The sequence below is a fragment of the Falco biarmicus genome, chromosome 11, assembly GCF_023638135.1.
Source record: "Falco biarmicus isolate bFalBia1 chromosome 11, bFalBia1.pri, whole genome shotgun sequence".
Lineage (NCBI taxonomy): Eukaryota > Metazoa > Chordata > Aves > Falconiformes > Falconidae > Falco > Falco biarmicus.
The window spans coordinates 2,717,958-2,745,505 of record NC_079298.1 but is presented as its reverse complement, the minus strand read 5'-3'; the positions used below and the strand labels follow the sequence as shown (position 1 = coordinate 2,745,505).

Here is a 27,548-nt window from a genome sequence, read left to right as displayed (position 1 = left end):
TTCCAGACATAGGACTTTTACTACAGTCATCAAGAAACAGCAGCACCCTGTTTTAACAATAACATTTCAGTGGGCATCCGCTTTTTTTTTTTTAATAAATTTTCTTTATCTTCCTTACTATCACAGATGAGAATACACTTTGCACTGTATTACAGATTACATTTTTCAAATTTCTAAAAGCAAAAGGTCACTGTCAAAATTCTCTCTGCTTCTCACCTGACTAGAATCTTAAAGTGAGGGACCATATACCATAACAAACAAGAAAAATTCCCCAATTCACATACACCTTTTACTACCTAGCCAGTGCTACTGAAACAGAGCAAACCTCTGGATCTCAGTTAACGTGGATCTGCCAAGGTGGGGAAGAGGTGCCAAGCTCGCCCATCAGGTGAAGCCAGCCATAATACTCATCCGTGAAGTTCTCTGAACACAAAGACTTTCTGGACCACCAGAACAATGGGAAGGAAGCCAAGCAACTTCCTTCCCCGTGGCACAGCATCTATCAAAAGCCACCATATGTGTGGAGTACATACCCTCTACAAACACCCTAAAGAAACTCAGCACATGAAGAAGCACCCCAACACCTGGACTAGCCATGGGACCTGGGATGCAGGTGCATCCCATTCCCAGGTCCAGCTGGGCCTCATGTGCGTAGCCTGGCCTTCTGCCACTCAAGACAAGCAGAAGTCTGGGTGCTTACCACCACTCATACTTCAGTATCATCTACACTCCCAAGGTAACATCTGATCTGCCTGTTCAGAAAAATAAATCACTGTCACTGAGAAAAATCTTTTTCCCATTAACAAAAGCTGAAGGCAAGTACAAACACCAGATTAACAGGCAGAATGAAGCCACAGAAAACAAGAGAGCCACAATTTATTTTGCTTTTAAAAAATGCACTGGGGGCCAAAGTAAAATACGCATCAGACCAAAATGCCCAGGAAGAATTAGTTTTGCAGCGGCAGGGAGTCCAGCTGTCCTGATGAGTATGCAAAACATAAAACATACTACAGCTGATGACTACGATTTTAGTAAATTAAGGAACTGTCCACTTGGAACTCTATAATGTTCTTTATTAACAGTATCTGGTTTTTCTCAGCTTACAGCACACAGTGCACTATAGGCAGAGCCAGTGCTGTGTATCACAATGATTTTTAAGACTGTTCTTACTCATCTCAAAGGATATCACAACAAAGTCACAGCAGGCATCCTACATTAGTTTTGTAAAGCAAATCTTCACAGTTAATAATTTAGAGTGCAATTAAATCAGTGACTGCTCACCAAATAAATTAAGAGAGCAGCAAAACTTTAGTTATTGATTGGTAGTGTCTCACAGGGAATCCCAGCCCCTGTGCTGTTTCTTGCAGCAGGTGTTTATTGCCCCTTGAGTCAAACAAACCCTGCCCCTGATGCAGACCATTCCTCATTCCAGCACATTACTGGATCTTGCACTGTTTCTGCTGGGGACATAAACAAGAAAGGCTTGATTAGCTTTCAGACAGAACAAATCTCACCACAGGCTGTCAGCCGCAAACAGCAAGTTCAACATCCCACATGGTGAGGGCACCTGCCTGGCCCATTCCATGTGAAAGCAAAGACTACTCTTAGGAGACCTTCCAGAGATCTGGCACCTGTCTGACGTTCCCTCCCTAAGGAAACTCTTCAGCCACCATGAAGTATTTCCACTTTCAAAAAAAATGCCATCAGGGTCTTCAGACAGATTAAGCAGATGGTAGCAAAGTGGTATCCCACAAAACTGGAATTTGGTGTTAAATCCTGAAGGCCAGGACTTTGTGAATCCTAGCTGGGAACAGCCTAGCAGGCACATGTGGGCCTAGGAATCAAAAGGTCATGCAATTCCACCACAGAGAATGTGGTTTTGCCATCTACTCACCAGTACAGGCACTCAGAAGATAACTGCTGCCTTTATTACACTATTCAGCATAAATGTTTAGCTTGGTGCCTCCAAGCCCAAGCCAAGGGAATAGGGCTAGTGACCATGCTGTGCTGGGGCTCCTCTCTCTGAGAAAGGGCCATCTATCCAGAAGATGAAAAGTCGGGAAAACACAAAAGGAGCCCCCACAAAAGGATGTTCTTGTTTTGCCAGGAGACAGGGCTGTAACACGTGTAAATTGACCCTTCCAACTACACCCAGGGCCACCCTCCTCCAACAGGAAGCTGCTGCTGTCACTGGCCGACCCTCCCGACCCTCAACCCTCGGCTACAGCACCCTTGGACTTGCCCTCGGGGAACAGCTATGGCCTCTACCTTTATTAATCTGAACTACTACAGCTGTGCTTATGAGAAGCCATGCTGGAACACATCGACTGAACTGAAACTCACTGAAGTCAGCACATGACCTGAAATTTTGACAGGGCTTTGGAGTCTAACAATAATTGATTGGTTTATTGCAAGCCCACAAAAGCCTTAAGCACATGTACAGTTTGACTCAAGTGGTAACTGAGGAAGAGGCCACAGTCTCTCCAAGTCACATTGTACCTCTGCTTAAATATCTTTAGGACCCTTCAGCCCTGGCGACACGTGAGACCACCCTTGTCTTGCCCCGTGCACACGCAGGCCACTTTCACCTGGGTTTTTGTTTCAAAAACCACATGCTACTGTCTTTACTCCTCATTTAACCTCACTATTTAAACAACCAAACCACTGAGGATTCTTTGCCTAGATACTTAGTGAGAATTATTTTATTTTATTAATACTTTGCCCCAGGGGACTGTCACCAAGCCCAAAGGCACCTGTAACTCTGAGAATAGACAGAAATGAGCTTGCTCTGCCTGCACCCAGAGGCAGGCATGACACTCCAAAAGGCAGACAGTGGCTCACCCAACACTGTACCAGACCATGGCACAGGACCCCTACAGACTTCGTTAAGGCCAGACCAAAGCCCCATCCCCAGGAAGGAATAACCCTGTGCAACAGCAGAGGCTGGAGGCAGCCAGGGTGGGCAGCAGCTCTGCTGGAAAGGCCCAGCTGGCCCTGGGAAGCACGAGCTGAGCATCAGCCAGCCAGGCAGCGAGGAGTGCCAGCAGCATCTGAGGCTGAAGTAAGAGGGGCACAGGCAGTAGAATGAGGGAAGCCATCATCCGCTTTCCTTGGCACCCGCTAGGCCCCACGTGCACCGCTGTGTCCCTTTCTGGGGCCCAGCCCATGGAAGCCATGGATGCAGCGGAGCAAGCAGCGGGCAGCCCTGGGGATGGCAGGACTGGAGCATGTGGTGTGAGGAGCAGCTGCCAGAGTTTGCTCAGCAGCTCCAGGGCCCCACAGCGACCTGCCAGGGCCCAGGGATGCGGCAAAGACGAAGCCAGAGGAGGGATGATGGGCACAAGTGGAAAGGAGAAGGGCTGAGGCGGCGATGACAAAAGCGCTTCCCTCACGAGGAGGGCCAGGCAGCGGGGGAGGCGCAGGGGGTGCTGTTCCCACCCTCAGAGGTTTGGGGGATCTGTCTGGAGGAAGTAACCTGGCCTGATCTCAGAGCTGACCCTTCGAGCAGATCGAGCTGGAGACCTCCCGCGGTCTCTTCCAGAGCGAATTCCTGTGCAAGCCCGCGGCTCGCTGGGCCGCTGCACTGGGCTACTGCTGTTTGAGGGCTGCCAGAAGGGAACGAGTGAGGGGCAGCCGCAAACCCACAGGTGCTGGCCCCTCCCTGACCACCTCAGCAAGCTCTTCGTAAGCCACAGCTCTGTAACTCTCGCTGTTTTCTGCGTCAGATGCAGACCAAAGGTATTTCTTCAAATACCTGTGAGGTAAACACAGCCACGGCAGTAACTGTTTCCCAAAAAATGAATTAACAAATGCTGTCCAGGCTCCCGAAGCCCCTTGCACGGTAACCTGAGTGAGGCAACCTCGCAGGAGAAGGTTTCAAGTGCCTCGCCTGCAGCTCCATACGAGCCCTCACCACAGATTCTCACGCACGGCGCTGTGCGAGGGTGCTGCCCCGGCCGAACCGCGCCGCAGGTTCCCGCCTCGCGCAACACGCCGCAGGGCGACGGGAGCCCGAAGGGCCCTGCCCCGCCGCCCGCCACCGCCCCGGCGCCCCGAGCCCGCGGCCCGGCGCCTCCGTCCCCGGCACCGAATAACGCGACCGGTCGTCACCTGCCGGCGGCGCAGCCAATTAAATGTTAAACACCTAGCTCCGAAGGCCGGGGCGGCCAGACCCCGCGCCCCGCCGCCCCCCGGCCCCACTCACCCCGGCCGCGGGCCGCTCATGGCGCCGGCGCCGAGGAGACCGGGACGGCCCGCGGCCCGCCCGTCGCCTGGACACGGCGGGGACGCTCCGGGCCGGGCGGGGCTCCCGCCGCCAATGGCGGCCGCGCCGCGCCCGGCCCTTCAGGAGGGGCCGGTCGGCACTGAGGCCGCGGGGGGCCGCCCCCGCCGCAGCGCCCGGCCCCGGCCGAGCAGGCGGCCGCACGCTTTGTGCCCTGCGGCGGCTGCAAGCTCCCGGGGAAAGGAAAGGCAAAGCGGAAGGGAAAAAAAGAGGGGAAAAGAGAAAAAAAAAAAAAGGGGGTGGGGGCAGGCAATGAATAAGGTCTTTTGGTACAACACAGATCTACAAACTGAAAAATACAGCACGGTGAGACGAGATGCACAATCCATCCTCCAGTACAAATGACACAAGGCCCCAAAGCACGCATTTCAGTGGTCTCTAGATTTACTTGAATAAAGGAGATTCAATCATCCTTCCGTGCTCCTCTTTTTCCTTTATTCCTTCACTCCTTGTGAGCTCCAGTAGAAGCACAAACACACAGGTAGTGCAGCAGCAGGAGCGCAGACCTCCGGTGCCTGGGGGCAGGGGCCAGACCTCCCGCGCTGAGGCACCTGCTCCAAAGAGCTGAAGGAAGTCCACTGCCCCCAGGTCTTGTGTGTCAGGAACGACCCACGCACAATACCGACTTGTCTTTTGTGATGAAAGCAACTATCAAGAACATCAATATCCTCTTGATTTTTTACCTTCCCAACCCTGTCATTAAAGTCTCACTAATTTATTGTATCATGCCATAGCACACAAAGTCAGGAATACACATGGACCGCATGATTACAATGGAGAGGGGATACTCTTCGTGACTAGAAAGCTTAGGCAGCATTTATTTAAGTACAATGAGATCAACAAATAGCAGCTGCTTTTCAGAATAATTCCACGCTTTTCTATTTCAGAAACATGTATAGCAGCAGCTTCCAGACCGTGGCATGTGTACACAACCGCACACTCTGAACCTCAAACCTCACCTGTGCAGGCAAAGGCCACCACAAAAGCAAGAGCCTGGACAACCTGTCCCACCACCCAGGCAGCACTAAGCAGGTTACCACTGGGAACCACTGCTTCAGAAACCCCATCTGGTGGCTAAATCAGGACAAGTTACTAAAAAATAAACAACCTGCCAGAATTAGTCTGCCTAATTCAATTGTCTATGATCCTCAATCGACTCCTCCATTCTTCTTCGCTCTGCCGAAGGGATGGCATGTCCCAAAAGGAGAGCTGAATCAACCAATTCCCTAGGTTGACATTCTCTAGATGGGTGGCTTGCACAGATCAGATACACCTGAAAGATTGGCCACAAACATGACAAATAGCAGCTGGAAGGACTTCAGCTGCAACAGCTGAAATAGTTACCTAGCCAAGATTAATTGCCCACCTCTGAACATCAGTGTCTGCAGCAGAGAACACAGCCTGAAACAACCATGCACACCTCCACCATTCCTCCCTTGCAGATCATAGTGGAGGTGGGTTGCAGTAATATGCAAGGCTTGGACTCCTGTAACTGAGTCATGGGCAAACCAATGCCTCCCACCTTCATCACCATGGCAGTGACAAGATCTTACACTGCTACAGCTGGAGCCCAACCCTGTTTTCTGTACGATACCAGCAGCACAACCCAGGCCTCTCAAGTACCTATCTTCTGCCCACAGCCTGAGTGCACCCACTACAGCTTCCTCGCTCCTTCCTGCACTTTGTGTTCAGTGCTACGTCATTACTTCTAATTTTGGAAAAAGTAGTGTGAATAAAACTTCCCCTTCCATTAGTACAATACATCAAAAAATGGACAAAAGAATTAAATGTTATATTCCGTTTCTTCACAAAGCAGTCTAAACTATGCTGGTTTATTCTGCTGGGTTACCATTGTAGAGAGCAGGCTGCAATGCAATAAAAATGGAAAAACTACTCTGACACCTTCTGGTGAGAAACCCCATAACAAACAGTGCCCGTGTTAACAGCAGTGATGTGTACAAGAAAACTGCGCTGAACTTCGTCTCTAAACACTGGCCACAAAGCAGAGGCAGCACTAAGCAAGGAAGGAGCCACTGTAAATCATAAGCCTCTCATTCATATAATACCCCCTGACCAAAGGCCAAATTAAAAGGAATTAAATATTTAAAACATACACTGTATAAGGAACATGTATATTTTTATATGCACATCATCTCCATAATCATATCCATTGCTAACCATTACTCTTAAGAGATATTTTGTTTTTTCTAACAGTGCTGTCAAGCGGAATTGCAGATTCCCTACATGCCATCACTGCTTCAGACTGCATTCTACCTAAATGAACAGGAATAATCAGTATCTTTTACCTGAATAATCAGCTAAGAAACTAGCTACCCAGATCACTTAACACTAGATTAATCATTCATAAACCTTCAAAAAGAAACGCAGCTCCCCACTCCTATGCAGCATGTGACATACAGGGACAGACTACAGACTGAAAGACAGATGCCCCAAACACATCTGACACCAGTCTTTCCTATCATTGATAGCTCAGCCAAAAGTGAGTGCTAGTGTGAGAATTTTAAAATTTAGAAAATGGAAAAGATTAATAAATATACCTATTTAGAAAAAATATCTATGTTTATTATTTATCTCACAAATTATCTCAAAAATTCTCTCAAATTAGAAAACAACATGCAACTGGGCAAAGAATGGTTACCAATAGTCTCATTAACTGTGCTAGCTAGATTTATAGTGTGAACACACATAATTCTATGGGTATCCGGGGGAAAATTACAGGGACGCTGCCCCAGATTTGTAGAGATAGAATTAGGAAAGCTAAGGCACAGCTGGAGCTGAATTTGGTGAAGGATGCAAAGAATGGTACAAGCCTTTATGGATATGTTGGCCAGAAAAGGAAGAATAAAGAAAATGTACCACCCACAGTAAGACAGGAGAGCTGGTGACAACCGACCTGGAAAATGCAGACATACTCAACAATCACTTCTGCTGTGAGGCAAGGCGGGGAGTGCAGGGGCTGTTCAGTGTGGAGAAGAGAAGGCTCCAGGGAGACCTCGTAGCAGCCTGCCAGTACTTAAATAGGGCTTATAAGAAAGATGGAGATGGACTTTTTAGTAAGGGCAATGGTTGTAAATAGAAACAGGCCAGGTTTAGGCTGGACCTAAGGAAGGACTCTTCTACAAAGAGCGCAGTGAGGCACTGGCACAGGCTGCCCAGAGAAGCTATGAATGCCCCATCCCTGGAAGTGTTCAAGGTTGGATTGGGCTTAGTGAAAGATGGCCCTGCCCGCAGCAAGGAGGTTGGAGTGAAGGTCCCTTCCAACCCAAACCATTCTATGATTCTGCACTTACACCACTGTTACTCAAATCAACTACAACAGCACAAAAAAAATGTCTTTTTGCTAGAGCTCTAAAGAAAATCCTCTATCAATTTCCACCCACTTATAGTAAACAATCAACTTGCCATTAACAAGGTGCCAAAATACTTTCATCCATTTAGCAGTGACAGCACAAGGGACATGGCTGTTGGGGACGACCACATGAAGTCCAGGACTATTAATGTCTAGACCCACTTCCAGGTCTGTTAGGACTGCACTTGGAGAGTGGAAGGAAGTAAAGCCATATTATCTCATTTGCAAGCAAGTATTTTACATCTCTTTGCATAGCTATGCACAAGAGAAAAATCAAGCAGAAAGACTGGATATTTTCTGAGACAGGTTTTAAAGAAGCTGGCACTGCATCAGTTGTAATGATCCAGCTGTCCCTGGTCTCCTCCAAGGGTAAGTCACTTAGCAAGAAGGAGGACCTTACAGGTGACAGATGCTATCACCTGCAATGTTTTCTGTGTAAATAAGTCAACAATTTTCTTCCACACTTTTTAGTGTACCTAGTATTTGTATACTAACATGCCTGTAAGCTGGGAAAATATTTCAATTCCAACTACTCTAAAAAAAAGCACAACCAAACAAGCAAACAAAATACCACCACCCACACAAAAAAAACCCAAAACCAAACCAAACCAAAAAAAAAAGCTAAACCAACCCACCATGCAAAAACAGAGATCAGGCATGGGGTTTTGTTTTAAATATGTCTGCCAAGTACAATGAAGACACTCAAATGCTTGAACGTCAGCAAGAGTTCAACACAGTATCCAATTTTCTGAAAGGAGCCAATTGTTTGTAGAGGACATACAGGTAAAACAACTAACCGATTTCAGGTTCTAGAGACAAGTAGTGTGTCAGGATTTGATTTCTCCCAACCACACACAGAACGATTGCAGTGGAGTAAGTACTAAAACAAAACATTAAGATCTGATCAAGAAGCTTACAAAGAGACAGATTGTGGGGCCCTGTCTTACCTTTTAACAAGGGATGACAAACAGAGGAGAAATCCAGACATTTCAAATGATTTCACCAATTATTTTCTTAGTTTAGATTAAGCAAAACGTCAGTAGAAATTAATGTCTGTTCAGGAAAAAAATCACAACTTGGAAAATGGTAGTGTGCTGAAGTTACCACCCTGAGGAAACTGTATATGGATTCAGAGAACGTGTGCTGATTTATGACAGTATACCAAAAGAATCCAGACCAAATGTTAAAAAGCAAGTAACCTTCACAGACAAAGATACTTCTAAAAAGTTTCTTTTTAGTAAGGAATCACTTTTCTTCAAAGGAGCAGAAAAGCTAACCCTTGAAGTTGAGAAAACTCTTCTGCAAGTGATGACTTCACTGCTCATTACAGAGTTATATTATTAAAAGGAAGTGCCTGTAATACCAAATGGTATTTTGAGTGTAAAAGCTGTCAACTTATCAAAGAAATTGTCCTTCCTTAATTGGATTGTATTTGGAACAAGTCAAGAACACATACACAGTCATTTATGAAGTAACATAAATTCTAAGTACTCATGAAAGCAGCGCAGGGCTCTCTTTTCTCCTCATTGTAGCCAGGGATTCAGGTGACATTAAATTTAATAAAGGTCACAGAAAGAATTTAAGTCCTCACTACCCAACCATTTACCACCAAGGAATCAGCAGCTTCCGCCAATACAATCAGTTGCAAAGTAACAAATACTAGCATGCAGCTTCAGAGTTACGGTCTCTCTGGATTAACTGGGACACTTCCACATCAGGTACTAAGTTAGCCATAGCAAAAGGAAACTGCCTCTGCTTCCAAGCAGTCCATATCCGAGAGATTCTCTGGCCATCTTTTGAGCTGGAAAGTCAACTATTTTGGCAGTGAAAGCTTTTATTCCAAGTCAATTATATGACAAAAGAAGAATGAGACAAATTTTGTGGCTAAGGAATTTACAAAGTCATAGTTGTATGTGTATTGTTCATTATATGCATCTGTATATCTCTTTAAAAAGCAGGCTTCATTTTGCACTACCTACAGTGGCTTCACTGTAACATCACATACAGCATGATATCAAATTCTGTCTTAAGTTTCCCCTGCATCACAAGGCCACAACAGCAGAAAAGAATTATTTCTTCATCAGTCAAAAAAGCTACAAAAATTACTTTAAAGTATATGCAACTCTGCTTACTACAAAAAGGAAATAGATTGATAATTTATGTCAGTTAGCATTTGCTACGTTCTGTGAAACCTGATAAAAAGTGTGTTTTATAACATACATTCAATGACTCACATAAGCAAAGGTGCAGTTTGAACAGCTACAAAATAATTGGAAAAATACTTTATGGAAGGAGCACCATCTTTCCTCGAGCACCACTGCTATGAATAATGTCTTCATGAGCCTTAACTACTTTCTCCAGCGGATATTCAGAGCCTACAGTGGGTTTCAGCCAGCCAGCTTCTATGCCATCAAGGAGTACTGTTGCACATTCATGCTTCTCCTCCTGCACGTAAAAAAGACAGCATTTACCACAAGGTAGATAACATTTTTAGAAAAGCATTGACTATTTATCCCAGCGTTTAACCAAATTTCCCAACCCAAAATATTTCATGATGTTCTGAGATTAAATCAAAACATAAAGGAATGAAAAAACAAGTTAGCTACAGTGAAATTATGCTTTCATCCCTACAAATGATTTTAACTGGAAATAGAGGTGTTAGTAAGTCAACAAAACATTCTTTAAAATAAAAATGTTTCTTACCTCAGTTGCAAGAAACAGACTGACTCCAATTATGCTAGATTCTTTACTCATAGTGTCTCTTGGATTTATCTCAATAGGACCTCTACAGCCCACAACCTGTTACAAACCAGTTAAAAGATAGTTCAAGTTGTAACTGTTGAATTGTGTGGCTAAATGCACAAACTGAAGTCAGTGACAAGCAAAACTTACCATAACCCTTCCTGCACAGGACAACAGTTGCAAGTCAGTGGCAAGATTGATGTTAGAGAGCATTTCTATTATTATATCAACTCCTTCCATCCCTGTGTATTCCTAGACAGGACATAATATTTATTTAAATCACTCCAATTAGTGCTTAGGTATGACTGTTTATTTCATATGCTACAGATAAATAATAAACTGTAAATACCTGCTTACCTTAATTTTATCAATGTAATTAGCTTCTCTGTGATTGAATGCTTGGTGAGCGCCATTTCTTAGAACCACGTTCATGCCTTCCTCAGTTCCTGCTGTACCCAAAACCTTTAAACCACAAGCTCTCGCAATCTGACATGTTGCTATTCCCACCTGAGGGTCAAAAAGAAAAGCAAAAAAGGAAAAAAGCAAAGCATTTTTTCTCTTTCTTAGCATCTTAAATTTTATATATTCTACCAGCAACTTGTAACTTACATATTTAAAAAGTTGGCCTGGTAACGTATGTTCTTTTAGCCATAATAAGTAATTTGGCTCTTAAAGGTCACCTAATAGTCTTTAAAAAAAGAAAAGAATTTACAGAAGCATAGTAAAGTTCTGTGGGTTTTTTTAATAACTATCAGCATTTGATATAAATCCATGAAGAATGCTGTCTATCTGTTAAAGTTGGGCCATATATATTTGATACAAAGCCAAGAAAATCCTTCCCAGAATCACCTGATACTGATACCAGCATTATATATTGCAAAGAAAATCTGCAAGTACAAATTTTATTAACACTGCTTTTGCACCTTTCACAAATGGATTAGATGATATCTTTAGAAACCAAGTTCTCAGCATCTCATAACAGCTTTGCACTTCAGAGGATGTTGAGAGGTGAGGGATGCCTCCATAAAAACCTGACGCTGGAGCCAATAATCACTCAAGACATACCAATGCCATCTCCTCGTTTTGCTTTGTGTGGCAGCAACAGAATGCGAAAGCAAAATGAGGAAAAAGCTGACACGTACAATGCCTCCCTGGGGTTCAGTCCCCACTGATCTGCTTCCTGAGGCTACGGGTTCTGCAGCCCACTGTACCGGCCATACAGCTGGATACCTCCACCAGGATACATTAAGTTATGCATGATTTCGGGGGGACAGGACAGGACACAACACAAACACATACACAAAGACGACCATATAAACTCCATTCTGTGGTTCTGCTATCTACATTTGCATTATGAATAACACACAAAATAAATGGACAGGCTTCTCAAAAAAATCTACCATGACCCTCTGTCTGGCCAGGATCTACCCAAACTGTTTGCCAAATGTGACGTTCTCTCAATAGTACATCGTCAGTTTTCAACTAAATTTTAAAAAAAACCACACCGTTAATTAAAATGCATCATGGCCAGACTGATTTTCAGAGAAAAAGTCAAAAGAAGGCAATTTTTAAAGAATTATTATGGAAGTCAGCATTATTTGAAAAAAAACAAAGATGCAGCACAAACTGCCTTTTCTCTTCAGCATGTGCTTCATCCCTACACACATCTCGCTGCTTTTACAAGTATTCCTGCAAAAAAGGTTACAAGTCCACAGAACAAGAGACTTGCATTACATGCTTCTGTAAATGAAAAGCAATGTATCTTTTCAAGAAACATATAAAATAAGTAAGAATAGAAACACTATGTTTAGTTTATAATAAAAAAAAAAAGGCTATGATGCTGAATGTCATTCTAGTACATCAGAATAAGATCTGAATGCATCTTTTTGCTGTCTACCAAACAATTAAGGAAACTTTGCCCATTTATAGCAGCTGTTCAGTGCACCAGCAGAAGCAAGAAAGTGCAGAGTATGGGAGAGAAACTAGAATGTTGTGTGAAAGAAATCTAAAATTAGCTTGTCATGTAAAACCAAAAAAACAGAGATGTGCAGTTTCACATATTCACTATTCAGCCATGAATTTACATATTCCAGTATCTCTCCTTGTGCTGCTAGCTATCAGAGAATAGGTAAAAATATCCCAGAAATGCAGAGTTGCTATGCATCAGTGATTACTTCTCAGAGAACTGAGAACAACTTGTACATATTTTAAAATTACAGCTTTCTGCTATGAGCTTTATCTGTGGAAGACCAGTTATAAAGCTTCTGGACCAACTTCCAAAGTATGTTTACTATGTGACCCTGTGTATTAGGGACCTTAAGCAATCACTCATGCAGTTTCATAGTTCTTCAGAATAAAAGGGTTTGCTCTAAGAAAAATGTATCCTAGAGCATCTGAAATAAAACCCTAATTTTTCTAATCCATTTATTGATATAAATGCAACCATAAATCTTATCACAAAAAAAGCAGGAAAAAAAAGGCAGATAATAAGCAGATAAAAAGACAAGCAGGCAAAAGCAGATACAAGGACAGAAAGCAGCATTACTTATAACTTGCCTTCTCAAAATACTTACTCCCCCACTCGCACCATGTACTAGCACACTTTCCCCTGCTTTGGCACACCCTCTGAATGAAAAAAACCCAGAAAATTTAGCATTATGATTGCAATATATAATCATTAAGTATCAGATTGCACATAATGACATCAAACCTCATCTTTCACACAGCATTACTTCCAATTTATGTTATGGCTAAACAGGTATAATCAGCCTCTTTAGGAAAGCAAGGAGGCAAAATAAACCATATAATTTATGAATTTAAGTAATACACAATTATGTCAACATGCAACTAGCAGGAAGTAACAGTCTGGTACCGAACCTCAGTTCAAGATGTTCACCTGTTACAGATCTTAAAATAAACCACGAGTTCTAATCATTTGTTCTATCAAACTAAACCAGACTTCCAGTCCTAGGCTCTCACCTAGCTGATGCAAAGTCTGGCTTTTATATTAAGCTGTCCTATGGCAACAGACAGGACTGCACAGCGAGGCAGTCTCTGGCAGAGAGGATCATGAAGAAAGGTGGGTCTGCTCTATAGCACATTGTCCATTTAATTAAGAAATTAGAACTATTCTTGGTTTTCCTCCCTAGCTAAAATTACCAATGAGTACTGAAAAAGTGTTATATGGTTTCACTACATGGTACTTATTGAAGAAGCCTTTCCTGGTTTGCTCTCTTAAGAGGAAACACTTAACAGGAAAACACAGTCACTAGCTTCTAAATAACGATTATCCGACAATTCCATCAGTATAACAAATTTGACTTAAGTGTTTTAAACATTTCTCAGTCATTGATCTCCCCCCATTTTACAGGACAATGGAAATATGAACTTTGGCATTTAAAATATTCAAAAGTGAAATGCGCAAACTTAGATTGGCACCTTACTTCTGGAAAAGAGCACGATAAGCAGTGAAGTAGGGTATTCCAATCGCTGCTCCTTGCCTGAAGTCCAGTTTATCCGACAAAGGAAAGACGCTATTCACTGCAGCAACTGCATAATCTGCATATCCTCCAGAGATCGTACTGGTGGTAAATACCCTGTCACCTTTCTAGAAAGGAGGGAAATAAAATAGAGAAATCAATCATTGCCCTTATTTTTTCCTTAATACACCTTAGGCACCACTTCACGGAAGTTTATGCTATTTCTAACAGCTCTCCTATTAAAAACAACCCGTTATGTTTTTCACAGAGAATATTTTTATAAATGCCGATACACACAATCAATGCAACACAAACTGTAATTTTGTGTACTGAAAGTGTCATAATTATAACCCCTGCTCTACAGTGTTAACGCACAAACTTACTGTCTCATTAATATTACCTTTAATGAACCTGAACACTAAAGAATCCTATCCACAGATTCCAAATGCAAAACCTCAAAAGCTTTGAGAAACACAGAAGAAACATTTCTCAATTATTTTTGTTTCAAGAATGGAAAACAGAAATGCTCTTAATAGACCCTAAGGCAACTAATATTGCTGCCATTGTTCAGCAGGGAATACTCAAACCAGCAACACAGCAGGTGATTCAGGGAACACACCCTGGGCAGCGTGCTGCATGTGCACGCGCCTGGGCACTTCAGTCCTGTTGACTGTCCAAGCCCACTTGCAGAATATCATAGTATCCGCTGACATGCAGCCACTGAGCTTTGACTTTTTACTGTCTGCGTGTTGATCACAATAAAAATACAGCATGTGGACTACGTCAGTTTGGTTTACAGACATTGGGTATTAACTACTGTGCAGAGAGCTGCATATCAGCATAGCTGTTTCTCAAGCATTATGAGTACGCAAATGGGTGAGCTTGGCTACTCGGCATTTTCAGGATGTGTGTCTGTGGCACATATTGATCCCATCTCTCTCCTTCATTCAAGCCAAGAGCATCACAATTTCCGTACGAAAGAAAAAGCACACATAGCAGATATAGCAAACTACTAAATAGAAAATATGAATAAACATGATCCTTCTCCCCTGAGATAACTATTTCGGGAGAGATGAGAGATTAGGTTATGTAAATCCCAAATCAGGAAATTCCAACACAATTTTAACTACAATTTTTATGTTTGAGACCAGCAGTCTAATGACTTGAAAGGAAGAACAGGTTTTAAATAGATTTCAAAGATACCTTTTAGCAAACCAGTAAGTCTTCTCCTGTTCCAGCACTTCTCTCCTGAGAAAATCTAAGTAAAATTACTAGACCAGAGTAATAAAATATCTGAAGAGTTTTAACAACAAATATGTAAGTTGTGGGGCTCTGTAAGTCAGCAAAATAAAAGCTATTTCCATTTTAAAAAAACAAAAACTGTACAGAATTTTTTTCACTTCTGCATGAAATTCTTACCTCAAACAGGAAGCACCCACGTTCAAATATTTCTGTAATGCCATAAAAGCACTTCTGAACCACAACTTCTGTACACCTGAGATCATTGCTTAAGCAGACAAACTGAAGTGCCTCTTCTGAGACCTTTTAACTCTTGCAGCTCAACAGCATCAGATTTCCCTACAGTTAAGTCTGCAGACTGGATTGCCAATAGGATGTTGCTGTTACCAGTCAACGAAGATGATTCCCACCCCCTGCCCCAAGCAGCTTACATGATTATAAGCAATAAAAACAGGAACAGCAGTATAGCAATCACACAAAGAAGATACAATAAATAACGAATTAAAACTCAATGCATAAATACCTTGAATACAGTCACATGTTCCCCAACATCTTCTATTACACCAGCCACATCTGAGCCAGGAGTATAGGGTAAAGCTGGTTTTCTAGCATAACTTCCAGAACGAATATATGTCTCAACAGGATTTACCCCACAGGCATGGACCTTAATTAACACCTAAAAGAAAAGATGCTTCTTAAGCGTTAATTAAAAAGGTTTAGAACCCGCACAGTATCATGTAATTTTAACTAAATTCTTTAAACAGAGTCGGCAAAAATTCAGCATTGAACTGAAACTATTTTCAGGAAATCCTTTATATGGAATATGTAGCCCATGTAACTGTAAAAAGCTCACATTTGTTAAACTGTGACATCTCAGGTAGTATGAACACAGCGACCAAAAAATTTTATTTTGTATGCTTCATTCTGTTGTAAGTTTACCTATTATCATTCAACATCATGATTTCAGTTTGCAGAACTCATATATACCTGATTTTCCTTTGGATCAGGAATTAAGACATCTGACTGGAGCTTAAGTACTTCAGGGCCACCAAATTCAAAAACTCTGACAGCTCTCATCACATTTCTTGTGGCTGCCATAGCAATCAGAATACCTGGGGAGGGGAGGAAACCACAGTAATACTGTATTGCCTTCATAATTTATTCTGCATCTTCAAAATAAAGAAATCAAACAGCCTCACTGCTGATTTAAACTGGGGTGGGGGGTGTATTTGTTTAGTTCTGGGTTTTTTTCCCCAAATCTGCAAAAGGCAGAAAATAAACTACCATTTGCAGGAGTTTATGGATTTTAAGAGAATCACATGCAAATAATTTATCTGTAGAAGTATTTCTAGAGCAGCTTCTGTGAACACGGCACTGATATGACATACACAGACACGTACAGTACTCTGGGGAAAAACACTGACAATTCACTACTACATTCTGGCAAAACAGCCTGTCGTACATTAGCTGACTGGGTAACCTAGCCAAGTGAGATTCCAGTCACTGCTCCTACTTACTATGAACCCTGTATGTAAAAAAAAGCGACAAAAAACTACAATCAGTTATCAAAAACCCAAGATACCATAAGATATTAAAACAATCCAGGAAAAAAAGTGCAGGCATTCAAGACTCTAGTCCCTAGTTCCAGCTGCATTTCACCACTGCTGCCATATGTAACAGAGACCATCAACCATAGCCCTCAACTGCTGCAGCCCACAGCTCCATATGCACTAATGGAAGTGATAATGATTTATCAACACATTAAGCTACTACAACTACACTCATCCGTGAAGTATTCTAACAAAACACTGCCTACACAACAGCTACACACGGTTCTTTCAGGAATCTTGACGGACTCCAGAGAGCTTCACTGGATACTCAGCAGTTAATCACAGGACAGCAGACAGGCACCTTAAAGACATCAAGAGATCAGGCTTTTGGCCAGCTCCAGCTGAAGAACTTCAGGGTTGTAGCCAGAGGCAGTTTTTTTCCCAAAGATGATTACAGCTTTTAAATGTACTTGACTTAACCGCTTTTTCTTTTTTTTTTTTTCCTTTTCTCTTAACTGATACAGTCTGTAAGGCTTCGCATCCTTGGTTACCTGTTTGAATCAGGAAGAGTACTGGTCGCAGGGTCATACACTGCTAAGGCCTCCCTTGACAAAAGGTCATGACAAACAACCTACACTGCCAAGTAACTCCGCAGTACAGGTCATTTCTATACGCAGCAGTAATAAACCCAATTACACGGCAGCCTCTCGCCTGCTCTGAAAAAACCGGCGATGCAGATTTTAACAAACGACCCCGCAGCAGGAGGCCTTCAGGCAACCGAGCGAACCCCCGCGGCACGGGGGGCACAGCTGGCACACCCGGCCCGGCGCAGCCCCACGGGGAGGCGGCAGCCGCACGGCCGGAGTCGCCGGGACAGGCCGAGCCGCCGGGATAGGGCCGAGCCGCGGCCACGGGAGGAGAATGCGGGCCCGCGGCAGGGCCGCAGCCCGCCGGCCGGGGTGCGGGCGCTGCCCCACTGGAAACCCCCCGCGGATGGGGGGCCCCGAGTCAAAGCTGACCCGCTGCGATCCCAGCGGCCCCGCCGGACAAGCGCGGCACCGAGCGGGCACCGAGCTGGGCTGGGGCCGCGCCTCAGGCGCCAGGCGGGGCCGGCGGCGAGGCGGAGGCGGCCCCAGGCAGGCGGGGAGCGGGCCGGGCGGGCCGCGGCCCGGGGGGCCAAGCCGCAGGGCGCCAGGGCGGGCTCCCCGCCGGCTCGGGGCCTCCGCCGCCTCAGGGCGCCGCCGGCAGCCCGGGCGCCGGGCCGCTCGGGAAGCGGAGTCCAGGCCCCCGCCGCAGGCCTGGGGCGCAGCGGGACCGGCGGGGCCCGCCCCAGCTCCCGGGAGGCTCACCGGCCGCTCGGGAGGGAAGCGCGGCGCGGAGACACAGCCCGGGCCCGCCACCGCCGCCCCCGTCCCCTCAGCGCCGGCGGGAGGCGCCGCGCCGCGCCCTGCTCGAGCCCCTCCCGCTGCCGCAGCCGCCGCCGCCGCGGCCCCTGCGCCCACCGCCTACCTCCGCGGCGCAGCGCGGGCCCGGGCCGGCCGGCGGCGGAGCGCGGGCGCAGCGGGGGGCGGTCCCTCGCCCCGCCCGGCCGCCCGCCCCTCGGGGAGGCTTGGCCCTCGCGGGCTGCCGTCGGGCCGGCGCGGGGCCCGGTGCCGCCGCCCCCTGATGGCGGCCTTCGGGCAGCAGAAGGCGCGGCGCCTGGCACGGGTAGATGCCAGCAGGAAGGGCGGCCTGGACGAGCGGGCTGCCCCTGTCGTGCAGCTCCTCAATGGGCGAGCGCGGTTCTGCACCACCAGCTCCTGCTCGGGCCGCCTGGTGCTGGCGCAGGGCAGCGCGGCGGTGAGTGCGGGCCCGGCGGCACGGCCGGCGCTGGGGACCGGGCTGGGCCGGGGGTACGGGGCAGCGGGCGGGGGCCGGGCCCGGCGGGCAGGCCCCTGGGGTCTCGCTGTCCCGGCGGCGCTGCGGGGCCGGGGGTGCCCCTGGGCTGGCGCGGACAGGCCGCTCTAAGCCGCCGTTACGAGGTGCGCTCGGAGAACGGGCGCTTTTGGAAGCGCCGCTATTGCTTGTGCCGGGCCGTTTCCCACGGCCGCAGCAGATCCCCCACCGCCTGCCCGTAGCGCGGGCTCAGGCGTTTCTCTTCACTGCCAGGGCCCAGGCGGCTGCGGGATCCAGAAGAAGCACTGCGGATGGCTCATGGTCGCGCACGACGCCTGCGGCAAAGCCGATGTGGTAAGCGGTGCGGTGCGGCCGCCGTGCCCCGCGGTGCTCCTCGTGTTATCGGAACCCAAAATGTCGTGTGAAACGCAAATAAATGTTTGGGTCTCATTCCCGGTACCGAAATGAGTTGACACTCTTAATTTCAAAATAAACTTCTCTTTAGGTTTTTTACTTGGTAAATTCTTAAGACCTGTTTTGAAGGTCTAAGACCTTCTTTTTCAAAAACCTACTTTTTCAAAGCCCTTTCCTTATTCCAAGTAAGCAGAAACAGCGCTTTTCTAAGCAAGTGTTCTTCCCTTCCTGAAGGCTTACTGTTAGTATAACAATGCATTTTTCATTTGTGCAGTTTTTATCTGCTCTTTGTTTTTCCTTCTTAGATTGCTGGCAAGGTATCGACCAGAGACTAGATTTGATTTTAAAAGCTCCCTATCCTATCTTTTATTAAGTATACTATTTTACTATCCTATCCTATCTTAGTATTAAGTAAAATAAGCTTAATTTCTGTAGAGTATACTCACTTGGTCTTTGGACAGCGGTGACCTAGGCATTAGCAGACAGTGCTGGGCTAAATGAAAGCCATATATTCCTTGTTAATGCCATAAACAATTGCTGTACGATGCTAGGCATTTGCCTCCTAAAAGTTCTGTGCCAGGCAGCATCCGAGATGGTGCTTACTCAAGCAGCAACATACCTGCAGGACACAGATGCAGGATGATGTGGCCCCTTATCCCATTCTCCAGCAGTTAGAGCCCGACATGCACGTTGACACAGTAATGGTAATTAACAAATATTTTGTGTTGTGTTCATTAACTGTTTCATAAGCTGTGGCTGTTCTTGCTTTGTTGGTTTAGTCAGCAGTTCCAGAAGCAACCAAAGTGAATTCTTTTGTTTCCCACATTTAATGTAGATGTGTTCAGGTAAGCATGCCAGTGAGCACATTCACTTTGTATATAGTAACTCCTTCAAGTCAGTTAAACTGTCTTGAGTTAAAAAACCCTGTCTTTAATTTAACAATCTTGAGTCCAGCTTGCTGTGCTAACAGCCTTTTATGTACAGACATCTGGAACTAGTCTAACGGTGAATCTCTAATACTGCATTTTAATTTAGTATCTTAAAATCCACTGAAATTGAAAAAAATAGAGAGGGGGGGGTTTCTGGTATGCCTTCAAAAATAGTCTGCTCTTTGCGTACATCTCTTTGCTTTGCCTGTCCCAAAAAAGAAGCAGTTACAAGGACAGAATTCTCTCATTCGGTTCATAGCTCACTTTACCACATGCATGCATTCTCAGACATGTACAAAAAAAATCTACTCCAAAATACTTGCCTTCATTAGTATTTGTTCTAGCAAAGCAGAGCTTGCTGAAATTTCCATTAGCAAATTTGAGGCTGAGTAGGACACAGCAGGTTGTTGCTGACTCTTCTTATGAGAGGAAATACTCTGATATTTTTTTTCCTGTTCCCTTTAACAGGTAGAGGGGATTTTTTTTTTTTATACATGAGTTGAAAATGTAAGAAAAAAGTGTTTGATTAATTTTGAAATTACTGTACTCTAATGTGTAATAAAGCTTTGCTAGTGCAGTATTTAGGAGATGAGAAGGGAAGTCAGGATCTTGTACGCTGTGTGTTGTGCGTCTCGGCTGTCAGAACATTTGACCAAACTGCAGATATTAACCCAAACAATATGAACATAGGATATTTGTTTTGTAATTTATTTTTATCCCTTTATCCTCCCAATGCTTAGAGAAAAGGCATCATTTATTACGCAGTACTTTGCAAGGTTATTGATACGACACAAATATAACCTTGTTATTACACAATAGAGTAAAACTGAACTGGTATACTTGTTTCCTTGTACACGATTGGTGCAGATCTCAACCACCTTCGACTCTGGATTTTTGAATGTACGTTTGGCCAGCTGCCATTTAATACTTTTAAGACGTGCGTGTGCAGAGCGTTCGCTTCCACCAGGACCTGTGTGCACATAGTTCTGCCCACCCGGACCCATATCGTGTTCCGTCAGCTGCTGGGTTGGTGTACTGCTGGCAAACCTTCCAAGCATCTAGCTTGAGTGTCAGTGCATCCCTCTCTCGTGAGCAGGTTTTGCCACATGCAGTGGGGCTGTGCACTGCCCTTACCACGCTAACTCGTGCCCGAGTGGGTGACGTGGCTGCAGTGGTGCAGCGCTGCAGTGAATGCATTCGCTGTACCCCAAGGTACACCCTTTCCAGATAAAGGGCCGCGTTCTGCGTTGCATGAAGGTGCTGCCGTGGTTAGTCATGTAACAGTCAGTTGTTCTCTGCTTTGGCTCCAGTGTTTGCAACGGGGGGGGTTCATTTGTGTGAGCTTTTTTAGATAGCACAGGCAGGTACTTTCTGTCATTTCATAAGAGCCGTTAGACCAACTCTTCAGAGGTGAGGGGCCTAAACCTATTCCCGTTGGGTGTTTTTCCCATCAGCTTCACTGGGAGCAAATCTTGGGCCTCAGACTTCTTGGACTTAATAGAAAATGGCTTTCAGTATTTCCCTGTTAAATTGAGTTTGCAGGAAATTAATTACTTAGACACAGTAAGATAATAAAAAACCCTCTGCTGAAAATACTTTGTTCTGTTAATAAGCTTTTTAAGGATACAAGTATTGTAAGACAGCTTTGGGGTGGTGCTAACATGCATAGATTATTTCAGTTGGTATGACTTTCTTAACTAGTTGTATTCCCACTGAAAAGCTGCCTCTAGGGTATCTGCTAAATTACTTTGCCTTTTCAGAGAAACAGAAACCCTTAAAAACACCCTCACCAATATCACACGCACTCATAATGTGTTCTCTGTTACAATGCTTGTCTCAGAGACAAGTCTGTCTGGCTTGGCTTCCAGCCACAGTGGACACAGACCATTTTGTTGCAGCAGGACCCTGTGTTGCTCAGATGGCTCGAACGGAGTTCTCAGACGTGGGAAGGTGTCTGAAAAGAGGTCACGGAAATGTGTCTGAAGGGGGACACACAGGCCCGTGGCGGGTCCCAGCTGGTGTTGGGCACCGTGAGTGCCGACGGACTGCTGCATGGATGTGTGTTCTGCTGAAATCCACCCAGACCAAGCCGACGGCACACTGAGCACGAGGAGAAACCATGCAAACTCTGCAGAGCCCAGCTTTGGATAAGGAAGCTGACCATGCTAGCACACTCTTGGGGCAGGGTGAATTCACCTCAGTGGAGCACTGTGTCAGCACAACTCATTTCCAGACCCAAGCAAATGCTAAATAAGTTACCTTAGGTATTTCTGTACAACACTGCATTATGCAGTGTTGATTGTTGCTTGTTCTCATCAGCTTTAGTACAGCTGTGTTGCTTGGGCTTTTTTTTGTTGTGTTTTTTTTTTTTTTTTAATCTGGCACACAAATTTCAAGCTTACCCATGCAGAAAGACCTGCCTTTCAACTTAAAACAAGAACATTTATGGAGGACATGCTGCTTAAATACATTTAAATACCTTTCAATGTTTAAAGGAAAGGACAAGAGAGTGTTACTTCAGCAGTTTTCTTTTATGCCATCCTGTCTTTAAAAAGCGTATGAATTTGATTATTTCCTGGAGGTTTTATTTAATATTTTCATTTTACAAAAAAGATGAGAAGGGCTAGACAAAACACCAAAGTATGGGAAAATAGCTGAAATTTCCCAAGTTAACATGGCAAATTTTTTTTGTGCTATGAATTAAGGAAGTGAAGGCAGACAAGAAGGGGGGGCAAGCAGTGCTTATGATTAAATAATCATACAATGAAATAAGTAATATAACTGCCTCAAAGCAACCTTTCTGAATGGAAGAAGGTAATATTGGCTCTTAAGATTTCTCTGCATAAAGATAGCATAGAAAAGTAGAGGTATTATAACATTCTGCATGGCTTACTATTACATAGCTTTCTCCACGCTCACAAATCCAGGAAAAATTGCCACTAGCATCTCAGTCTTCTAGCAGAACTGAGGGGTCTGAAGGTAATTTCTTGAATTTTATAATTATGATGTTACTACTTTTTCTTTTTTTTTCTTGTTTTGTGGGTTTTATCCTCTAATTTCAACCCCTGATTTTTTTTTTATCTTTACAACTCTTACATAGGGCTACACATTATTATTTAAACTAAGATTAGAATGTGATCAAGTATGTTAGGCCATGAATTTAACATGCTGAACCCCATAAAGTTTCCTGAAGTTAGGGAATGTACTTAAAGTGCTTCTGATTTTAAAGAACAGTTTAAAAAAACTAACCAAACAAAAAAACCAACCCAAACCTACTCAGTTTGCACATGACTGCAATAAGGCAGTCCTCTTCCAATGCTGTACTAACTGTATAGATTTGTTTGAATGTACAAAGAAATAAACAGGCAAGCACACTTTTCCAAGTTTTTAAAGTCCACCTTGTGATTAATTTCTATCAAACCTAATCAGTTATGTAAACAGAATCATGGAAATCCATGGAATTTTTGTGTATTACGAGCAATGAAAAATCAAAAGCAGATGAACAAACCTGGTTGCGTGGAACTCATTTGCTGCATTTTCAGTGCTTGTTTCACACCGACTAGCTATTATTTTCTTTTTTTTAACAGTACACACACTTGCAGTATTAATGTAAATATTTTGGTGTATTTTCCAGATGAAAGCACTAGAGAAAGCCACTGGCGACATTGTGCTGAAGTTTGAACCATTTGTTCTTCATGTGCTATGTCAAGAGCTGCAAGATGCACAGCTTCTGGTAAAATTACATGAAACAACGTTACGCGGCTGCTCCGTTATATTCCTTGCTGTAGAAGTAACAGTATTGGCTCCTGAGTAAGCATTAGCACTTAAGAATAGTCCCAAATGTGCTGTATGTTTAGTAACTAGGGTAGTAAAAGTAAGCTGATGAAGAAAATACAGCTTTAAACTTGATAGAGGTTTTGCTGTACTTTTTAGGAAACAAAATTACTTGAATACAGTTCAGTCTTCGAGCTGAAGCAGGTTGCCTGGTAAAAAAAAAAATCCCAGTGAGCTGGGGCTGCTTTCATTGGCTGAAAGCGAAGGGGTATTTTAGATATCATTTGGCTCCAGTGTTTCAACTAATTGTGTGGTACTTTTGCCTTCTGCTTTTCCAGAATTATTCTGGAGAGTAACGTGTGATGGGTTTGTTCCTTTATTAATGTAAAAAGAGAGGTGGTTAGTTTCTTTTCTAGTACTGCTGTACTTTTAGCTATAAAAGTATTGCACGACTGTCTATATGGTTACCGGCTCTTCAAGATAAAATAGTACAGCACCCAGAGAGATGTTAATGTCCTGCCTGCACTAACGGGCTAAGATTAGACAACCAAGATTGACTGTGGTTCTTTGAAAAAACAGCTGCGATTTGTGATGCTGCGTGGGCTTGATCTTAAAAGCATTTCAATGTAATTATTACTGCATTAATTTGGGGAGATGGCTTTGAAGAAGTTTTTTTGCAACACTGAAATTGTAAGTTGCATTGCAACCCATCCGTAATTATTTGTTGCTCTGTGAAAGTGTATAAGACCTATTTAAGGCATTTATTTGTTCCACAGCATTCAGTGGCTATTGAATCTGGGTTCAGGAACTCTGGTATTACAGTTGGCAGAGGAGGAAAAATTACAATGGTAAGGACTTTCCTACTCCCCTGTAAGAAACGTAACTAAATCATATCGTTACTCTTAACCTTGATTTTTTTTACGAGCCAAGATCTAAATTGTAATGTGATAGACAGCTGTCACAGGGCACACTGTAGCAAAGAAACACCCTTCCGCTTTGACAGCAAACGAACCAGTTGTGTGGATAAGTGGGATTGGTTTGGGTTTTTTTTTTTTTCTGTAATGAACTCCCCATATTAAAATTTATTTAAATCACCTTCATAAAATGAAAAAAATTATTCTAGATAAACCCATCTCTGTGTGTGTATTCTTAGGCTGTCCGGAGCACTCATTGCTTAGAAGTTCCATTGAGCCACAAGGGGAAATTGATGGTCTCTGAAGAATATATTGAATTTCTGATACACGTAGCTAATCAGAAAATGGAAGAAAACATAAGAAGGATTGACAGGTTTGTAAGATTACACCAACACAAACCAGACAACCCCCCCAAAGTGTGAAATGGAATTTAAATTAATTTTTTGAGCTCTGAAGACTATACACTTTTTAAGTGAAAACCTATAATTTGCAGACTCTTTGTTACTGAATGGGGCTTAAGTTTCTTTTTCCAATGATAACAGCATTTGCTATTCTACGACAGTAACCATTTCAGAAGTATTTAGATCACAGTGCACACTTTAATCCACTAAATGCTTTGTATAGTTTCCAAAACTGATGATTTATGAAGGTGGTGGAAGGTGACATGAACTTTGGGTCTTTACCTTTGTATCCAACTGAGGAACAGAACAGGCAGAAGATCCAAAAGTGCACGAGGATGAAAAGGACTCTGGAGAGACACCTACATGTACTAAGACCAGTTTCTTGCTGTATGTCCACATTTAAAATATCTCCCTGTTTGTTAAAAGTAATTGCTAATAGTTGCAGTCCATCTGATCATTAACGCCATCATTCATCAAACATTTAACCTGATACCAGGGTCTTAATGGCACATGAGTATATCCACTAATTGATTTCTAACATACAAACATTACAGAGAGAAGTGACATGGCATACACAAGGACATGTGCTGATATTTCTAATTTTTCTTCCAGTATCGGCTAGAATATTTCAACATTAGTAACAATTTTCTTCTCTTAGCATGTTTTATGTTACAAAAGCATTAGTTTCTCAGAGTAGCAGATCCTGAGCAAACCTACAAAAATAACAACTACACAATTGTTTCCTTCTAGATTCTACAAACGCTTAGAGTTAGCTTTGAAAACTGCCATCAGTGCAAACAACTCACCGTCTGAGGAGACAGCGAAAAGTCGTGCTGTGTACGTTCGCAGAAGAAAGAGAAAGACCATTCAAGAACAAGACGTACATACCTCTCCAAAGGATCACAATGAAGCATTGGAGCCCGAGGATGATACAGAAAGCAGTCTTGGTATTTTTGCTGAAATCCTGATATAGACTAAGGCATTTGAAAGCAAATGGCAAACTGAATAATAATTGTAATGCTCTTTGTAAGAGATAAAAATACTACTCTTTTCTAGGTAGCAACACTCTCATGGACATTTAGCAGAAAAAAAGGTAATTAAACAGAATTGCAAACAGGTTTAGTGCCACAGAAGCAGAGAGAGCAAACCCTTAGAATATTTTGGGTTGTCAGTTTTTTTTAACAGCACTGTTGATTTAACAATCTTTTACTCTGTCCGTCAGTTATCACAAAAATAACTGCTACAGCCTTCAGCCATGTTCTCCATGGAAGCATTTCAGTTCCCAGTGCTGGGTTTTGGCCTTCTGATTTTTGCAGAGCAGAGAAACTCTTAAAAACTGAGTTATTATCCATGAAGGTTTTTAATGCCTCTACAACCTCTGCACAACAGTGTGCACCAACACAGATGGCCCTTTCAGAACCACATACTGGTCAGCTGAAGAGCAGTGCCTGGTGCGGGGTTAGAATAGGAAAGCAGAAGCTACATGCTGCTCTGTGCCAGCTTCAGGGTCCATCCCGAGCGTTGCTCTGGGCAGCAGGGTTGATGCTGTTTTCCTGCACTTCGCTGTGTTGCAGGCTCCAGCCCCATGGTGTTCGTGTGTTCTGCTTCCCTCGGCCAGTGGCCATTAAGCGTTATTTTTCTTTGTATCTTTTAGCCAGCTCTGTACGCCGACAGTTGGTTAGCTCTCTTGCGTATTGTTCTGTGCGGCCAGCACCCAGCCTCAGGTCCGGCTGTTGGGCAGAAAGTCAACCAAAGCACACAGTAACAGGCTCTCTTACCAGGCTGTGACCACTGACGTGCCATCAGTGTTAAATATAAACCAGTGCAGTAATTTATGCATTCTTGTATTGTACCACTGGAGTAGTCACTCCATACTGTATTTTTCAGAAAAATGGTTGATTTGCAAACCTTAGCAACAGTGAATTGTGAGCCCTTCCCTCTATGACGGGGTGATCGCTATCACTGCAAAGCAAGACCGTGACTAAAGGACACGGTTTATTTGAAACTCTGAAACTCCCATTTCATACAGGTAGGGAGTTGTCATTGTTTCCATTACATAAGCCTGCGTCTTGGGATCATTTTAATTCCCCTGTAAAAATTTGATATACTAGGTGGCAGCCAACAGGAAAAGTAATTGGTGGCTTTAAATAGATTCTGAAATATCTGTTAGGCTATGTTTCCAGTAGCAGGCATTCAAAAAAAAAAAACCTTGCACCTTTTGAGTTGCTTGTTTGTGTTTTAACTTACAGCTTGAGTAGTTTGGTGTGCTTGCTTTCATACTGTTGCTGGTCACTTGAAAGACCTCAGTGCCCGGTCGGGGCAGGGGAAAGTGAGAGGCCAACACATTTCTGTCCATGCTAGAAGGTTGCAGTTGTGTCAAGTGAAATGCCAGGTGGCTGACGCTGCCCTTGACTGTTGGCTGCAAGCACAAATTAAGCAAATAGCAGGAAGAGCAGGCTGTACTGTTTTTCTCCTTCATGGAGGGGGAGAGGCACTGGTGAAAAGTTTTGAAGATTAAAGAACATCAGCTCATGAGATGACAAAGTGTGTAAGATGATGAAATACCACAAGAAACCTTC

The 27,548-nt window shown here is 43.9% G+C and overlaps 3 protein-coding genes across 3 annotated transcripts in view; 1 reads left to right on the top strand and 2 right to left on the bottom strand.

Moving 5' to 3' along the window:
- Positions 1–8,504, bottom strand: part of ERICH3 (glutamate rich 3) — a gene marked incomplete at its 3' end in the record, with an annotated part of 46,310 nt that extends 37,806 nt beyond the window's left edge. Inside the window, exon 1 of the mRNA XM_056356187.1 lies at positions 4,205–8,504. Within this exon, the coding sequence (XP_056212162.1) occupies positions 4,205–4,224 (20 nt within the window). The remainder of the gene's footprint in view (positions 1–4,204) is intronic.
- A 362-nt stretch (positions 8,505–8,866) lies between these two features.
- CRYZ (crystallin zeta) lies at positions 8,867–16,224 on the bottom strand. The gene is made up of 8 exons (XM_056355241.1): positions 16,100–16,224; positions 15,636–15,788; positions 13,838–14,001; positions 12,968–13,019; positions 10,752–10,901; positions 10,545–10,646; positions 10,356–10,451; positions 8,867–10,097 (listed from the first exon to the last, which is right to left on the bottom strand). The coding sequence occupies exons 1-8, from the start codon at positions 16,208–16,210 to the stop codon at positions 9,936–9,938; spliced, it is 990 nt and encodes a 329-aa protein (XP_056211216.1). The 5' UTR covers positions 16,211–16,224; the 3' UTR covers positions 8,867–9,935.
- A 2,047-nt stretch (positions 16,225–18,271) lies between these two features.
- On the top strand, positions 18,272–27,191 carry TYW3 (tRNA-yW synthesizing protein 3 homolog). The gene is made up of 6 exons (XM_056355242.1): positions 18,272–18,501; positions 18,811–18,891; positions 23,515–23,613; positions 24,431–24,502; positions 24,808–24,941; positions 25,720–27,191. The coding sequence occupies exons 1-6, from the start codon at positions 18,328–18,330 to the stop codon at positions 25,940–25,942; spliced, it is 783 nt and encodes a 260-aa protein (XP_056211217.1). The 5' UTR covers positions 18,272–18,327; the 3' UTR covers positions 25,943–27,191.
- Positions 27,192–27,548: the final 357 nt, after the last annotated feature.

Coding starts and splice junctions, on each gene's coding strand:
- CRYZ (XM_056355241.1), bottom strand. CDS start 16,210: ATGGCAGCCACAAGAAATGTGATGAGAGCTGTCAGAGTTTTTGAATTT. Junction 13,020..13,837: donor TATCGTGCTCTTTTCCAGAA/GTAAGGTGCCAA, acceptor TTTTTCATTCAG/AGGGTGTGCCAAAGCAGGGG. Junction 10,098..10,355: donor GTCTGTTTCTTGCAACTGAG/GTAAGAAACATT, acceptor TTTTACGTGCAG/GAGGAGAAGCATGAATGTGC.
- TYW3 (XM_056355242.1), top strand. CDS start 18,328: ATGGCGGCCTTCGGGCAGCAGAAGGCGCGGCGCCTGGCACGGGTAGAT. Junction 18,502..18,810: donor TGGCGCAGGGCAGCGCGGCG/GTGAGTGCGGGC, acceptor CTTCACTGCCAG/GGCCCAGGCGGCTGCGGGAT. Junction 24,942..25,719: donor AACATAAGAAGGATTGACAG/GTTTGTAAGATT, acceptor GTTTCCTTCTAG/ATTCTACAAACGCTTAGAGT.